The sequence below is a fragment of the Dendronephthya gigantea genome, unplaced genomic scaffold (assembly GCF_004324835.1).
Source record: "Dendronephthya gigantea isolate DGI-Jeju-01 unplaced genomic scaffold, DenGig_1.0 000029F, whole genome shotgun sequence".
NCBI classification, from domain to species: domain Eukaryota; kingdom Metazoa; phylum Cnidaria; class Anthozoa; order Malacalcyonacea; family Nephtheidae; genus Dendronephthya; species Dendronephthya gigantea.
In genome coordinates this window covers 1,618,521-1,636,342 of record NW_021163039.1, presented here as the reverse complement: position 1 = coordinate 1,636,342, position 17,822 = coordinate 1,618,521, and the positions used below count along the sequence as shown (strand labels likewise).

The 17,822-nt window shown below is 37.0% G+C and overlaps 2 protein-coding genes across 2 annotated transcripts in view; both read left to right on the top strand.

Moving 5' to 3' along the window:
* The window catches only part of LOC114523952 (peripheral-type benzodiazepine receptor-associated protein 1-like), a 64,999-nt gene extending 51,630 nt beyond the window's left edge, over nt 1–13,369 (top strand). Inside the window, exons 3-20 of the mRNA XM_028545020.1 lie at nt 327–446; nt 846–929; nt 1,162–1,251; nt 1,869–1,991; nt 2,296–2,400; nt 5,408–5,660; nt 6,145–6,330; nt 6,460–6,627; nt 7,281–7,459; nt 7,950–8,061; nt 8,199–8,219; nt 9,343–9,561; nt 10,048–10,238; nt 10,375–10,456; nt 10,744–11,034; nt 11,504–12,438; nt 12,573–13,301; nt 13,358–13,369. Of these exons, the coding sequence (XP_028400821.1) occupies nt 327–446; nt 846–929; nt 1,162–1,251; nt 1,869–1,991; nt 2,296–2,400; nt 5,408–5,660; nt 6,145–6,330; nt 6,460–6,627; nt 7,281–7,459; nt 7,950–8,061; nt 8,199–8,219; nt 9,343–9,561; nt 10,048–10,238; nt 10,375–10,456; nt 10,744–11,034; nt 11,504–12,438; nt 12,573–13,301; nt 13,358–13,369 (3,900 nt within the window). The remainder of the gene's footprint in view (nt 1–326; nt 447–845; nt 930–1,161; nt 1,252–1,868; nt 1,992–2,295; nt 2,401–5,407; nt 5,661–6,144; nt 6,331–6,459; nt 6,628–7,280; nt 7,460–7,949; nt 8,062–8,198; nt 8,220–9,342; nt 9,562–10,047; nt 10,239–10,374; nt 10,457–10,743; nt 11,035–11,503; nt 12,439–12,572; nt 13,302–13,357) is intronic.
* LOC114523980 (RIMS-binding protein 2-like) lies at nt 13,303–16,700 on the top strand. The gene is made up of 5 exons (XM_028545056.1): nt 13,303–13,988; nt 14,514–14,858; nt 15,105–15,176; nt 15,754–15,885; nt 16,094–16,700. The coding sequence occupies exons 1-5, from the start codon at nt 13,386–13,388 to the stop codon at nt 16,208–16,210; spliced, it is 1,269 nt and encodes a 422-aa protein (XP_028400857.1). The 5' UTR covers nt 13,303–13,385; the 3' UTR covers nt 16,211–16,700.
* The last annotated feature ends 1,122 nt before the right edge of the window (nt 16,701–17,822 follow it).

The following is a 17,822-nucleotide window of genomic DNA, read 5'->3' as shown; positions in this document are numbered from 1 at the left end:
ACTCAAATAGAGATATCCCTAACACATACACACTGATGCCAAGCTCTTGAGAATGTCTATTTTTATTGCAGATGTATCTGTTTTAAACCATGCAATATGTTTCTAAATATCTCAAACACCTACGATTATCTTAATACATACACCTCCGGCATCTAGAAAAAGTATATACAGACACCTTTCCAGTAATATCTCCAGTAATATCTATGATAGCTACTGGGGACCTTGTGTAGTTTTACAAACATCTTACTTCTTACATTGGAAAGTAAGCTTCTTCACTACGGTTCTCTTATACGTGTGTTGCATAATGAACTTGAATCCTTGTTTAGAATTTACGAGAAGAAATAAAGGATATCAGCGCTCAAAACACAAGACTAGCAAATGATAACGATATTTTAAAAGAGGAAGTGTGTAAACTGCAAGATTTTAAATCAAAACACGACACAATTGTAAGTTTTGTTTATATTATTATAAAATAACTGGGTTAAATATAGGTTTGATACCTACGTTCCTTGCAATTTACAATACCTAGGAACAATTATTATATGAATCTCCTGTTGTATAATTATATCCTTATCTGATTGTATCCTTATTATATCCTTATTTTACCCTTATTATATCCTTATTATATCCTTATATCCTTATTTGTACTATAACTTCCTCCATGCACGAAGGCCCTCACGTCGAAAGATCGCGAAGTTCCATTGTATAATTTAAGGGGTCATAATCATTGCGACGATATTCGTCGTGTAAAGATATGTGAATAAGCTATCATCTTCTGACAGGATACAGTCTTTGGTTAAAACTCATATATTTTTCTTATTCATGGTTTTCTTTGTGAATTTTAGTCAACTCGACTGAAAGAAGTCCAGGCACGCAACGAGAAACTGGAAAATGCGTGTTCGGAAAAGGACAAGCGGTTGTATAAATTGGTAAGTTTGATTATCTTTTGACACCTGGTTAGCTCGAGTTAAACACGGGCCTACGTTTTTGGTTCTGATGTTTCGTGTATTTTTTTTCAATGGTAACTAAACTGATAAATATCATCTAAATTAACGAGAACGCCTGAAAATGTAAAATAGTGTAAAACAGTAACTGTGCATAGCCTCCTTAAGCATACTCATATAGTTTTATGCAACTTACTCACCAAGGTGTTGAATTTAGGATTTAGAAAAACAAGCGTTCATTGCGAAGAACAATGCATTACAGAAGAAAAACAACGAGTTGTTATCCAAAGTTGACCAGCTTAATCAGGTATCCACTGCCTTGCATGTCAATCTTGCAATATCAGGCATCACTTGCAATCAGGTATCCACTGCCTTGCATGTCAATCTTGCAATCAGATATCACTTGCAATCAGGTATCCACTGCCTTTCATGTCAATCTTTCAATCAGGTATCACTTGCGATCAGGTATCCACTGCCTTGCATGTCAATCTTGCAATCAGGTATCCACTGCCTTGCATGTCAATCTTGCAATCAAGTATCACTTGCGATCTGGTATCCACTGCATTACGTATTATTTATTCATTAAGAGACTATGTAGCTAAGCCTGTTGTTGCGAACTTCGCTTGATTGATCCATTCTGCTTCCGATGTAGCCAATCGTAAACAATGTTTACAATTTCGATCATACTTAATTCGTGTGTGATAATAGACCATAGCCTGACCAATCGTTTTCAAGGTCTTGACAGCTTTCTAAAAATTCACATAAAAGAACACGAAATCGCATATCAAACCACGAAATCGCAATAAGAATTCCTTTTTTTCGAAGCAATAGGAACTCCAGCGATTTTCGCGGAATATTTGGACCATTCCTCTTTATTAAATCCAGAACAAAGCGATCACATTTGAAGGGTGTCTTCAACTCTAGGTTGAAAGAGAATGCTCTCGTTTAAAAGAGTGTATCCAGACATTGGAAAACGAGAATCTTGCAATGAAAGAGGAGAACGTGAAATTAAGAAACGAAATCAAAGACTTATCCGAAGTTAAAAAGGTAGATGCTTTATTTATTTGGCTGGCCTACTGGTTACGGTGTACTAAATAATTTTATCATTACCGTTTCACGTTGTTGAAATTTTACTTGGGATCATTGAATGTTTTCCGGTGAAGATTGATTTTTTTCATATCTTCATCTCAACAGACGTACAAGCTAAGACATGAATTAGAAACTTAAATCCGTGAATTGGATCCTAAACAATTGTATTTTCTTCAATTTTTTTTTCTTGAAATCCAGGATTTCTGTCGTATACAAACCGCATGGAATGTGGTAAAAAGTTATGTATTCATTTTTCTTTTAGGAGGCCGAACAGTTAAAGCTAGATAATATGGATTTGGAAAAGCAAAGAGAAAATGTTTCGTTGAAGCTCGAGGAACGAGATCAAGAAATTTCATCTCTTTATGAGGTATGAAAGTCCGGTGAAATGAAATATTAGGCAGATTTAGCACGAGCACGTGAGCGTCAAAAACGACGTGAAAATGGCGAATGAATGGCGTGGACATGACACGTCCTGGTGCTAAATCTTCCTATTTTAACACCGGCGGTTCGGAAAGTTATTAATGACATAATGACAGTTATAGTGAACTTTTTAATTGATTTTATATACAGACTTTTTCTCTTTCTAATATTGATTTTTAACGTATTAATATAGCTATTAGTATAAGCTGGAGGGCCACTTGTTAATCAGTTGATCATACTGTTCGGTGTTCACACTCAATAAATAAAGCTGATCTATCTATACCATATGATCGGAGTAGCACAAGAGCAATTACGCATTTAAAATAAACGACAAAATTTTTTAAGGCAAACATGTTTCGACTTAACTATAAGCCATCTTCAGTGCGAATGAATAGATTATTTACATTGTGAATTATATAAAGTAGAAATATGATATATACATGCGAGGTGATACTCAATGAATAACTAGATTATTTACAAAAATGATTGACAACATAACAGGATACAAAATATGCATACTAAGTGAGACAACACAAAAGACAGAACATAACAACAACAAAAATATTTATAGCTGGAAAATAGTATTAAAATGCTGAACCTGTTTGTTAAGGTCTGGTTTGTGTTTACGAATATAAAGAGCCTCTTTGAGTTTGAGAGAGAAGGAAGTTTTAGCAGTGTCTAAGATAGAAAAGCAGGACCGGGTGTATTTAGAATTGCAGTTGGGGTTTTGTAGGTGTTTATAGACGTGTGAGTTTTTGTCAGTGGAGGTGTGTTCTTTGATCCTTGTGGCGAGATGTCGGGTGGTTTCACCAATATAACAGGAATTACATCCTGCACAAGTAAATTTGTACACCACAAGGGATTTTAGATCACTGGGGATTGCGTCCTTAAAGTTGAAAATGTTTTTGATTTTGTAAGAAGTGAACACCAGTTTTAGGTTTATGTCACTGCAGAATCGTTTGGCAATGTTGAGAAGTTTCTGTTCTGTAATTTGAGAGTAGTGTCCTATGTATGGGAGTTTGAAGTAATGAACGTTGGGTTGTTGTTGATCATGCAAATTGGTGTTCAGAGTATTTGTAGTTTGTGAGTTTTGTCTGTTATTGTAAGAGCTAATTGTGCGTTCGATCAGATGTTGCGAGAACGCGTTGCGTTGAAGCGTGTTGGTGAGTTCTTTTAGATCGTTATTGAGGCCAACTTCGGTGTTATTGATTTTATAAATGCGATCTAAGAGTGTTTTAATGAGACACGATTTGTACCGAAATGACGTAAAGCTAAAAAAGTTGGTCGAAAGGCCGGTGTAAGTTTTTTTGTGATAAACGGAGGTCGAAAACGTAGTAGAAGATTTCTTAATAAGTGTCGTGCCTCCAGGCTTGGAGTACGTAGCGTCAACCAACTTACGATTTTCTTTACATTTATTTCATTCGAACAGTCGGTGAAAAATCTTTGCTTCGACGTCTCTTGGCTATAGCTACAGTTAACTCCAATAATGTTAGGTTCCAGATAAATACTCCGATATAGGTTATACTCCGACTGTGAATACCTCTGTATTCCGATTAAAAAAGTCTATAGTTCGCTGTCCGTTTTATATACGATTCATGTCTAATCATGCATGTAATGAGCAATGTTTTGGCATAATAATAAGTTCGATAGTCATCACAATAAGTATATCAAGGAAAGAAATTTTGCCATCTTGTTCCGTTTCAAAAGTGAACCTAATATTATTATGGCGAGAATTGAGATAATCGAAAAAAAGTTTAGCATCAGTTTCATTTTCAAACATGCAAAACGTGTCATCAACATAACGTCGGTAGAAAAGAGGTTTGTTTCCGCTGTAGTTGTTAATCCAATTAGTTTCGTGGTGGCCCATGAAAAGATTAGCCAAAACCGGAGCTAGAGGAGAGCCCATAGCTACCTCATAAGATAAAATGGGTTTGTGATGTAGCCAAGCTAAATAAATGTGTGAGGTGCTTTTTGTTGATTGAAAAATTAGGGTATTTGGCGAGAATCAGATTAGCCGCAATTTCAATGGTCTCATTCAAAGGGATGTTAGTAAAAAGGCTTTCAACATCAAAAGATATAAGGAATCGTCCACTGCTATCAAGTTTAGATAGTTCGTCAACAAACGAGAAAGAATCTTTCGTGATGTAGTCGTCTGGTATAAGAGGGTTGAGCAGAGAACATAAGTATTTAGCTAAATTGTAATTATAAGTATTGACAGAGGAAACTATGGGTCTAAGTGGAGGGGAGCTGTTAAGATCGCGGTGTTTATGTAGCTTAGGTAAGCCATAAAACCTAGCTGGTTGAGACCCTCTGGGCATGACAGCTTGATAAACCTTATCATCTATTGATCCTTGTTTCTTAAGTCTGCGGAGTAAGCGTTGAAGTTTAGCTTCTCTGCCTAGTGTAGGGTCATCTGATAGTAATTTGAACCTATTTTGATCGTTAATAATGTTGAGGCAAGAGTTCTTATAAGCTACTTTATCCATAATAACTACACCATTACCTTTGTCTGGTCTAAGGACTATAATGTTGTTGTTGTTTTTGATGTTTTTCAGAATTCGGTAGTTCTTGAGGTCGGCTGGAGTTCAGAATTCGGTAGTTCTTAATCTATTCATTCGCACTGAAGATGGCTTATAGTTAAGTCGAAACATGTTTGCCTTAAAAAATTTTGTCGTTTATTTTAAATGCGTAATTGATCTATCTATCTCTGACAGCATAACCGGGACTTTCATAAAATAGCGTTACAGATGTCTCTAATTTGGAAAAATCTCACTCGTCGCCCAACTATGATCGCAGACATTGTTTATTTTTCTCCCCAATCTTCTTCTGTCTTTGAGAATGTGGCCCTGCATGAAAATAGTCTTTTGAACGCTTACCCCCCCCCCAGAAAATAACATTTGCACACAGAATGCGTTCAACTATGAAAGGAGATAAACGTATATGATTAACTTCAGGCGCAAGAAGTGGCTCAGAGAAATCATTCAGCAGAAGTGAGTGGTTTGGAGGACATGGTGCGCCGATTAAAGGAACAAAAAGCGAGGAGTATTCGTGAAGAAAAGATGGCCGAATCTCGTCACACGACAAGTTCAGTGCTAACGTCGACGCCAAAACACAGCAAGAGTACCCAGACCTCTCGTCCGTCATCCCCGGTCATGTCACCAGTAATACACAACGGAATACGAGAGTTACGACGAGACTCCCAACAAGGTAAACAACAAACAGATGGACACCAGGGGCCGGTTGTACGAAAGCTGGATGGTGCTAACCACACCGGATAGAAATTTTTCAACCATTTTACACATGCATGAAAACCAATTAAATAACAGGTTGGAGCTAACAGTTATGAAAGAGATCCCCCAACGTAAGAATACTAAGTTTTAATTTAGGTTATGCCGCGGAAAACGGGCAATTTTAGGGCGATCGATTATTTTCTAAGCTCTCAAACATTGACTTGATTTTCACCAAGTCAACTGTATTAACTGATCGGATTAAACAGAGGACTTAAAGTTTGTTTGCAATCTTTCACATGAAGGGTTTTTTTGTTTCCCCGGGTTATTTGACTTTGCTGACTCCAAGCTTGAAATCTGTTCACTGAAACAGACAAAGATATGTGGAAACACAGGCCTAAGGTTGATGAACAGAAATTCCCAAGCACATATGCGAGCAATCCTATTTGGTTTTCTTTTTTTAGACGAAGACATAAAGAGTATCGATGATGATTCGGGCCAGGAACTCCTGAATGTCCCGTGCAACGGAACGAGTTCTTCGACTAGTTTCGATTTGGAAAAAGCGGGAACACGAATTCAGCAGTTGGCTGCTTCAGATTCTGACGAGATTGATTCTAATTTTGTGGAAACCCAGAAACAATCGCCCGTGTGTGAGTATTTTTAAAACAAGAGCGATTCTGAACGGAGCCTTGAAGATTCACTTTATCTTCTGTTTTCATCATCAACTAGTTTTGTTATGCAGGGAAAATTCATGAAACATTTTTTCTTTCGATTTTTAGCTTCGGAGATCAGCGAGTCTTCGGAGCCGAGTGTCGAAGATCAGGCGAACGAGGAAGATAAAAGTTACAGCGCGGATGTGAGCCAAGCCAGTGATGTTGAAGAACTTCGTGTCAATAAGACATTGCAAGATGACCAGCAAGAATCAGACTTTTACGATCCCAGAGACGGTAATAAAAAGTTAATAACTATAATTATTTCGTGTGTCTGCATCTGTCTAATACACCTGATTCAATTATGTTTGTGTGGCGCTAGGATAACTTGATAGTTGGTATGGTATAATAATTATCGTGTAAGTGGCATAAACTAGTTTAATTAAGGTTAGCTTTACGTAATATGGAAACTAAGGCCTGTTTTCCACTTCAACCGTATCGTAACGTAACGTAGCGTATTTCTGTTTCCGAAGTATTCGACCAGAACTAATGACTTTAAAACAATGAGATACGCTACGCTTGTGATACAAACACGATATAATGAGTGAAATGAGTGTTTATATGATCACTCTTCCATTCCGGGATCCCACTTAGACGGGACGAGAAATTGCCATATAAACACTCCATCCCACTTGGCCGGGTTATTTCGCGATAAACATACCTTCGGAGCATGTGAACATTGGCGTATATTCGGTTTCTACATTAAAACATGACGTCTAATGAACCTGTACTAAAAAATGAACTCCATATAAACACGCCATTCCGCCTATTGCAAGAACTACGCATTGCAATTCTTGTACTTTCAAATGCATTTTAGAAATTAACTTGACGTTTAGAAATAGTACTCGACATGTTTTCTAAACCCAAATCTTTTACACACGTTTGTGTAGATCCTGATATTTACATCGGAAGTCCGCTTCAAGACTCTCCCGACTTGGAAGAAAAACTCTCCATATTCATCGCTAAGTACAATTATGATCCAATGCTATATTCTCCTAACGAGAACCCAGAAATGGAGCTCGCTTTTCAAGCTGGAGATTATCTGTATGTTTATGGAGATGTCGATGGGGTATGTGATCGTAAAAAAACTCGCAATGATCGAAAAACCATTCTGATAAACGGTTTAGAATCCTGGGACCGGTTGTTCGGAAGGCGTTTAGCTTAAACGGTGTACTTCCATTGACAATTAAACTATTTACAACGAAATATTTCAGCTCATGCAGTTGTTCAATAAATAGATAATTTGGTTTTTCATTTTTAACTTATCCACCGTTTAAGCTAAACGCCTTTCGAACAAATGGCCCCAGGAATATATTGTTTTCAACTATCACAGGTCGGTTGTATAAAAATGTAGTTGATTCAGTTGTGAAAAAATTGCCAAACTGTCTCCGCGTTATTTTGCAGACACGATAGTTCGTCAAAAGTTAACCGAATTCTCACTCAATATATTAAACTTTTTAACATTGTTTCTTAACGGTTTTGAATTCGCAAAAATTGTTTTCGTTATCGAAGTGCTGTCATCATCTAATTTGGAATGACATATTGATGTTTTGAAACAGGATGGTTTTTACGTGGGTGAGCTCATGAACGGCGAACGCGGTCTTGTTCCTTCGAATTTTGTTGAACAAATCGCAGAGGAAGAGGCCATTTTGAAAGAAAGCGATGACTTAGGTATATTGAAATGATTGAATTGTTTGTAATCGTTCGTCTTAATCTGCTAAAAAGTGTAATTTTCATGTCAAAACAAACCTTTCTAATCTATATAGATTCTTAAACCAGAATTTTATTTACATTGTGTTTTTTTTCAGATGCTGATTCTGATAGCGAAGGTAAAGAATTGTCAAAGAATTGTCAAAACATTTTTGCTGTATAGTTTTGTTTACTTTCTTTTGTCTTCTAATCGTTTGTTTGTTTGTCGCCTTGTTTGTTTATACCCACATTCTAAGTTAAAATGAACTCTAAAATGTTTTATGCGTAGGACACGTTTTTTACTTTTACCTAAAATTTTAACCACGTGGTTTATTTTAACCATAACTTTCTACTTAAAGCCTCTGCTAAAATTTTTGTATAAATTTTCTAAAAGAAGACAGTTCAGAGGACGAAATAACGTTAAAAGACGAGGATGGCGAGAAGAGAGTAATACGACCGAAAGCATTTTCGGGTAAATAATAAGAAAATTATGATTGATGTAACCTGAGTTGGGTCATAAAATCTTTAAGATAAGTTCAAATATAGTCAGGTAATCCAGCGTTAAATTAGATCAGATTGTTTAAAGGTTAGATTGAACATAAACTTCCTGAGCATAATAAAAATAAGGGAGACAAATCATGTGCGTATAAAAACGTTTATCTTTCAATAATGATTTCAAAATTCTACCCATTTTCCCTGCAATGTTCAGTCTAACTTCACGCACAATTCAGATAAAACCTGTCGTCTTATAAATTCAAGAATTAACCTATTTTAATTACCGCTCCCTATATGTCGAAGTTTTAAAGCTAAGACTGAATTAAGTTTTAAACCTCTAGAAACTCTCTCGACTAATTCTCGAGAATTAATTGCTAATTGAAAGTTATTACAAATTTCACGTCTTATTTATACCTAAATGTTGATTAAAGATTTTGAACCTGTTTTCAACCGCTCTGACAACATGTGGTGGCAGTAATGTTTGTGTCTGCGAACATATTTTTCTCCACCTTTTGATAAACCGGTGAAGTGTTTTTTCGAGCAATTTTAAATCGAGTACTGTTATGTTAAATAAAGTTTTCCGCTTCTATGTCGAAACTGCGTCTCAACCTTCAGTAATAGATATAAATCATGTAAAACATCTAATAGATACACCTAAACATTTAAAAATGCGAAGAAAATGGAAGCATTTTAAGTATAACATGTCTATATACATTGTTTATTCAAAACATTATTAAACATTATTAAAAGTATTTATTCTATTGTCAGAACGTCGTCATGAGATGTTTCGATCATCTCTTGATCACGTGCTCACTGAACAACTCGATGACATCCGGGAGTCTGAGGAAGACGACCTGGGAATGAGTTCCCTCTCCGAGGACGAGCTGGGAAACCGGAAAAACCAGAAAAACAAGAGCAATAAACCGGAAGCGGATCAGGTTTCTAGCGATGGATTGGATTCGATGGATTCTGATGTCCCAGAGCCACGTGAGTTATCAGGATTTCATGATCTGATTATATATTGCTAGGGTAATATTTCAACTTTGTGAAGATATCATGAGAAATCATAAGATCATGAATGACGCATCTCTTTTCCTATAAAGGAATGAAACATGTCTAAATCTGGTTATCGAATTAACATCTGATCATAATCACCCAGTGCAACATACCTTTTAAAATAATCATGCACATAGCAACTTCTTTACACAACTTGTCATCGTCAAGTTTGCTTCAACAATTGCCTAAAATATATAGAGCCTGCTTTACACTTTCTAAGAATCTGGGATTTCCTTTGCCTAAAGTTACTAGTGCGAAAAATGCTTTGCCTATCGGAAAATAAGTTAGCTGAACCAGGCCTAAACTTCCCTACGTTTCAACCTAATCATCTTCACCAGAATTAGTAAGACTGTACTTTTGACGAAGAGTTTTAAAACCTCGCTGGATCCTCAGTAATCCTTATTTTACCATATTTAGGCATTCCATCACCGACTAAACTCTCTCTGGATCGTCAGTTTACGAACAGTGCATTGATAAGCTGGCGAGGAGCGAAGCTGCCCAATGATGAAATCCAGGGATACAATGTTTATGTCGACGGGAAATTCAAGACCCAGATCAAAGGAAGCAAAAAGACGAACGTCGTTGTGGAAGATATCAAACCCACCGAGGTACGGCACTGATCTTATATATACACTGGATATAACATCCATGCTATGGCTTTGTTTTTTATCGGTAAGGTTAATTTGCGTTCAACTGTGCTACTATGCGCTTACCGGCTTACGAGAAACATCTTTACATTTCCAGACATATCGGGTATCGGTGCGAACGAATTCGGTCAGCGGTGTTGAGTCACCTGATACCGACGCTACAATGGTTTTCGGTCCAGGTAAGGTTTTCTACGAGTACGACTACGACTACAAGATTCGTGATTCTCGCGTGTTGTTTGCTTACGCCATCAGCCAAAACTCGTAGTCGCCGAGCTTTTGAGTACCAGTTTGTTTATTATTTCTTGCTCAAAAGGCCAACGACTACGAGTAAGACTTTTAAAGACTCTCCTAGGCGACAGGCACTTTTGTGACATCAATGATAACAATTCTTTTTGTTTCTGATTCTGATTGGCAAGGCATATCTAGTATTGTAGATTTTATATACTTCTTACGTCATTGCATACAGATGCCACGTTGTCGCCTAGCAACGTCGATGTAACCAAGATCACAGCCACGTCAGGAGAGCTTCAATGGTTACCATCTCACAGTAGCTACCAGCACGAGATTTTCTTGAACGAAACATTACTGGAAAATGTCAAAGCTGGTTGTTCATCTTTTGCGATTAACGATCTTTCTCCTTCGACACAATATCATATACGAGTGCGGACAATAATCCCTGGCCATCTTGAAATGTCTGGGGATAAGCTCACAGAGAAGGATTTAAGTGCTGAAGTGGAGTTCACAACGGCTGATGGAGGTAAGACTATAGTTATATATAGTTATACAGTTAAATAATTCAAGGGATCTAAACGTGGTGGGCCTCTCTGAGTTACAAATCGGAAAAGCTGAACAATTAGCTTGATCACAGTGGAAATCGAATCAGCGACCTTTGGTTTGCTAGCCCAATGCTAATTTTTCAGCCTGTCCTGTTGGTAACTCGAGAGGTAGAAAAATATCCTTTTGAACATCGCAAATTCAGCATGAATTGATCATTTTAAAAGGCGGTAAAAATTATCACGTATTTGAGCGGAAAATTGTTATATTCTTAATGCAAGGCAATGTGTAGAAGTTTGATAAAGTTCTTTACAGGGCTACATTTTGCAGCTGAGATGGGACGGCAGCTTGTAATGCAGACTGTCAAATGTTTGGTCTTGACGTCTATTGTAGGTTACAGTGAGAACTCATTAATCGTTTAAAATGGTGTGATAATACTTTTTCTCTGATAGGATTACCAGAGCCTCCTGTTGATCTTCGACTTTCCCAGCGGACGTCAGAGAACGTCGTTCTAACTTGGTTACCAGTCACTCTTTCTCTCGATGGCTACTCTAATGGTTATAAAGTGAGCGGTTATAAGATTTACGTGAATGATATTTATTGCACGGAGGTTGTTTCTGCCTGTGTGGACAGCATAACAATACCAGTGGAAAAACTGAGAAATCTTGGAAAGCGACACGACTTTTCGCGCATGCGCTTTGTTGTTAGAACGCTGTCCGTACTGGGCGAGTCTCTAGACTCGAATGCTGTGGAAATTTGCTCCGAAGATCATGAAATAGAAGATAGGACTTGTGGGAGGGTGGAAGGAGCTGTTTTAAGTGTGAATAATGCAGATAAAAAAGATTTCAAGGCAGGGAGTAATTCAGATTTGCCTAAAAATATTGATGGAGGCAATTTATTGAGTGATGGCAATGTTATAGTCTCAAGGGATTTGGCCAATTCTTTGGAAGGGAACTCTACAGCATTAGAAAGTAAAAACAATTCTGAATTGCCGAAAAACAGCGTTGGACAAAGCTTGTCTGGTAAAGAAGGTACAAGGAACCAAGGCACCTTTTCAAGTAATGAAAGCGATCAGAAAGACAGCGGCGACAGTGTTCACCAGGCCACGTCGAGTATAGATTCGACTTCGGAAAGTAGGACCAGTAGGAAATCGAATGTTTCCGAGGTTACCGAGTTGAATTCAGGAAGTAAGGATGACAACGAGAACGTGAAAGATGGCGGACTAGAAAAAGATACGACGAGTGCAACCGATGTTCCTCCGACGCTTGTCCGAAGGCCACCAATCGTCAACCGGTATGACGTTGAAACGGAAAGTGAAAGTTATAGCACAGAGTCTAAGACCATGGACACGGAAGATGAATTGATTGAAAGATTTGAGCATTTTGAGGTAGGTTATCTAATTTGAGACCTGTTTACACAATTTGCTGCGTATTCGCTTTAATTTTCTCAGTTTTTCCTGGGTTTTATAGTGCCATGTACCTTCTGTCTAGCGTTTCAAATTCCATAACTTTGTTGATGTAGATTTCGGGGGGAAACGAAGTCGACGTCGCCTATAAAAACGACGAAGACTATAAAAACCTGAACGAATTACCCGAGTGTGATACTCTCGGCGGTAATCATCCAGGGACTAAGGAAAACATTTCCAATACTAAACCACGCGAAGGAGACGATATAAGAAGAAGCGATGGCAATAATACAAATTCTTCACCCCAGGGTAATGGAGTTTCGCAGAACAATTTAGCTACAGATCATCGCTCCTCAGGGAGCGAGACTGATAGCGAAAAAAAGGAGGACAAGAATCGCTCGAAAGATTTTCAAGCATTCATCCAGAATGCGGTGTCGGATGATATGGGCAGTGGGGCAAAGGGGAATGGTCCCACTCTGACTATCGGACCACCGCATTCTGAAAGCGAAACGGATACAGAATACGGACCACCGTTATCTGTCATACACGAAGTTGATGAAGATAATCTCACCGAAACAAATAGTCCCAGCTCACAAGATAGAACCAGTGATGATGAAGCCACTCTTTCTAATAAACAACTAACCTCCCTCCCGGATGATCATTCTAGGAACTCGGATATAACTGGGAGTCGGAGCCGAACCCTTACGTCCGATGACGAGGGTTTCCGAACTGAAGACGATGTTTTGGATCTCCTTGATGGCGAGGATGATGCTATGATTGGTGAGCCTAAGGGTGACAATACAACATCTACGACAAAGAAAGGACAAAGTGCGAATACATCTAGGGTCGATAAGGGTAATTTTAGAACTACGAGTGATAATCGAAATGACACCGATTATAGGACAATTGGTAGTAACGATGAACAAACCATGGATAATGCTGGGATTTTGAGGGATAGAAGTGTTCAGAAAGATAAAATTGATAGGGTTACCCAGGAAAATGAGACAGACTTAGATTCCGTAAATCTCACGGAAAAGGCAAGCGGCAATACACAGGTAAGATCTGATGATAATAGTTCTAAGGGTGAGGAAGTTACTGTCAACTGTCACAATGAAGACAACACAGAACCTAATTCCGATGGAAATAAGACAGAAGACGAAGAGTCGACTGAAAATATTAGCGAGTCAAGTTGTCCCACAAGAGCGTCTTTAAGATCAGATAGTTCTCTTTCTGAAGAACCTCCTGTAGCTGAAAACGCTTTAGAGGCCATCATGGCTACGCTATCCTTGCCCGATAACCGCCCGGACACGGTGGAGACTGGAAGCGATGGTAACGAAAACATTCCGAGTGGTTCCGAACGAACGTCCGAACTCGTTTCCGCCGAGAACAGATCTGACTCGGAAGGAAGCGAGGTTGCTTCGGAACAAGTTCGTTACTACATCGCGTTGTATAGATATGACCCGATGACTATGTCGCCGAATGTGGACGGAGCTGACGAAGAATTGCCATTCAATGAAGGAGACATTATCAGGGTAAGTCAGTTTCAGAAACATTGTGGGAAAGGGATTGAATATACAAGTATTATTTAGCAGGATTCCCGGTTGAGCACGACAAAGGTAATAATTCATGTTGAAATCCTAAGTACTCGAACTTAATCCCTGAGATTAAGGTTAGATTTGGAATTAACTCCAATCAAAGATAGTCTAAGACGTAATCTCAAGGATTAAATCCGTATATTTAGGATATTCTGATAAACATTGAACATACTCATGAACTAGACACTCAAAAATGAAACAAAAACAAATTATTGAAGGACAGAAAAACGTTAAAATATAAACTTTGGGATGTAATATAAATTATAGTATATAGTATATATGTATATATAGTATATAGTATCTATATAGCATATATGTATAAATAGTAGCTATATAGTATATAGTATGTATATTATGTAATATATAGTATATGTGCTATTAGTATATATGCAGCCTCTTTCAAAGAAGTCGGCTCTGAATGTCATCTGAGAACAATCTTTGTAATGTTTTTCTTTGTCTCAGGTGATTGGCGATGTGGACGATGATGGTTTTCTCTGGGGTGAATGTAAACTCAAGCAAGGATTGGTTCCATCAAATATGGTCTCCGAAGTCTATATCAACGAAGCAGAAGACTTGTTTAACGAAGATACCAATGACGTCAGATTGCAAAATGAGCTGAATTCACATGACCAAGTCAATGGGGAACTGGACGTCGATATTATTTCGGAGAATCTTGGAGAGACTGGAACTAGTGGTGACAGGTTGTCGTTTTGGGAGAATTTGGAAAGTGATGATTTGCGACCAAGAAAGATGAAAGCTCTGTATGATTATGATCCATTGAGCGATTCTCCTAACGTCGACAGTGAGGTATGAAGTTTAATCAGTTTAAATTTATACACCCAAAGGAGAAGAAGATGTGATGCATTTTGAACTAACATTTAGCATTTTTTAGTACGCCAAATTCGTAGGTGTTTAACAAAGAAAATAATTAGCTTCATCATATTAGCTCTATACATTTAGCGAGAAAAAAATGATCTTGCTGCAATTTGTCTGTAATCTCGAATGCAAAGAAATGTTGTTTTTTTGTAATTGAATTGTCATGGAATATTATAGGTTGAATTGAAGTTCAAGTCCGGGGAGATTATTTTCGTTTTTGGTGAGATCCACGACGACGGTTTCTTCGATGTAAGTCGGGCCTTTCCTGTTTGAGGCTTTGGAGATGTCCTTTTGATTAGCATTTGTAATTTTCAAGTAGAAACATTTTTCACATTTGTGCGCAGGAAATGCCTCTAGTCACCTTTCTTAGTTCTTTTCTTTTGACGATAAGCGAACGATTCAATTCTTCCTGAAAAGGTGTTCACAATTCCTTCAAAATTTAACCAGAAATATGCTAAGCTATCGTAATCGCTGGAAGTTGTCTTTAATCATGTACTTTCTGCATCAATCTACATAGTTCATGGGTTTGATGAATCTTTTAACACATTGGCGTGCAAGTTTTCTGCAAATTGCCCAAAATTCCGAGTATTTCGTTCTAATTATTTAATTCGAGGGAAAGATCCCTTATAGCAACAATGCAAAAAGTGAAGTTCCGGATATTTATATCTGTAAAAACTCTTTTGGGTGGATTATTCTCACAATTTAAAGCCAAAATACTGGGGATATTGCCGAACAATGTCTCCACAGAACACAAAACCCATCTGCACGCGGTAATATTTGTTTGTAAAGACACAATTCTACATTATTAATCTGATTTCTAATTTAGGGCGAGTTGAATGGTATTCGAGGTCTTGTTCCTTCAAATTTCTTGAAGCCCGTTGAAGAATTAAACCACGTTGAATTGCTTGCAAATGAAAAAAACTCGGATTCGAAGACAAAATCACCCTCAAATGCACAGGTTTGAGATTGTCATATGTGAATCATTTGCAATACGCCAGTTCAAAATTAGCTGTGGATTATATTGATATGTTGTATTCTGCTTTTTTTTAATTTCCTGTTCTTAACAAATTCTGACATCAAAACTCTAACACAGAGCTTGATCAATGCTTGATCCATCGATTTCCGCTTTTCTGGTCAGTGGAAATTACTCGTCTACTTCATTTTAGGAACAGTCACTGAACAACCTCAACCATAGTCCCACTGAAGATGGCGGAATTCCTCACAAGAAAAGAAAGAATATTTTCTCCAAGGGAAGGAAAATGTTTAAGAAAGCTTTCAAGTAGAAAAAGTCACAGGATACACTTCCGTTGGTAAAGTGTGCGCGTATAAATGATGTAGTCAATTGAAAGAGACCAAGTTACTGTTTAAGAAGGTTTTAAAACGTATATTTTAATCAAAGAAAAACGGGTAAGCGAAGTAACCTCGATACTTTTTAATGTGTCTTTTATTTAGTTGTTATATACTACTTCTTACTACTTCTTAAAAATACAAGTTGACATCTAACAATATGGCAACTAATATTGAATGTATTCTTTAAATGATCAGAATTTTACCCGTAGTATACACCTATTTAAAATTCCCAGCACGCCTTATTCAAACCTCCGAGCCCTCGTTAAACTACAAATCACTTTTAGCTTTCGTATATATATTTAATGCCAGGTTTAAGTTATGTAAATAACAACTGTACAGATAGTGTGTAAAGAAATGCTAATCTGACAACTTCACCACGTAAATTACTTCATAAACTAGCGTACTTCCAAAATATATCAGCAAATCGTTTAGCCAACGCCACTACGGTTAAAAATATGCGATGTTCACCACGATTTTTTATCGAACTCAGTATTTTCTTATTTTTTTTCTTTAAATTGTTCAAAAAATATTTGATTTAAACAGTTATAGGAGGCTGAACAATTTTATTTCAAGTAATTCACGATAATGTGGTAAAGAAGGATTACTTTTCTTCGATACAAGACTGCACATTATTTATCTTAAAATATTCTATGTAATATATTTATTACTGTAAAATGTTCTTGTACTAATTACTGTAAAGCTTATCGTTGTATATATATACATTCACAGATTATAACTTATTTTATAGATACTGTATGATAATATTATTATAACAGAGATTTTAATTGCAAATAATTTATCTAAGTAAACTAATTAAAAGAATTACTTTATTGTTTTATAGTGAAAATAAGATAAAATAAAATCGATATTTAGCCTAAAGTTCTTATCAGCTAGGATAAATATTTTGCGTGGAAGAATTGAGTCGAAATCTCAAAATCTACGAAATTTTATGCTTTCTTTCAAAATATTCAATCTAACGTGTTTTTGCAACGTGTTAAAAAAATGGCGGATTTCAATTTTACCCTTTTGGTATTCTTGAATTGAAATTCCTTCTACTACACCGTATTTGCACCTGAAAATTCGTGGTAATTTTTTATGTAAATGTTCGTTCATATGCAAACCAAATGCTTATATACAGGAGTATAATAATTTATCCTCCTCGTTAATACATATTTTACCGAATATTTTTGGCGTAAAAACCTCTCTTCTTCATAAATAGAAGGGCTATACGTATGTATGATCAATTTCGTATATTTTGTCGCCATTTGCGTTTATAAAATATAATTAACTTTGTCCTACATTAATTGTAGCTTGTCAGCAATAAACAGCTGAATAAACAGAGCCTTGATAGCACTCCACACATGAAATTCCTCTGGCAAGAGCAAATTAAGCTGCTGCAATCATCTAGTTGTGGAGAAGATATCACCCACAAATTATTCGGTTTGCTCTATCTGTTCACAGCAAATCACCTGCTGCCTATAGGGAGCTTAGGGAAAGTGGTTCCTTTTTATTACCAAGTGAAAGAGTTTTGAAAGATTACAAAAA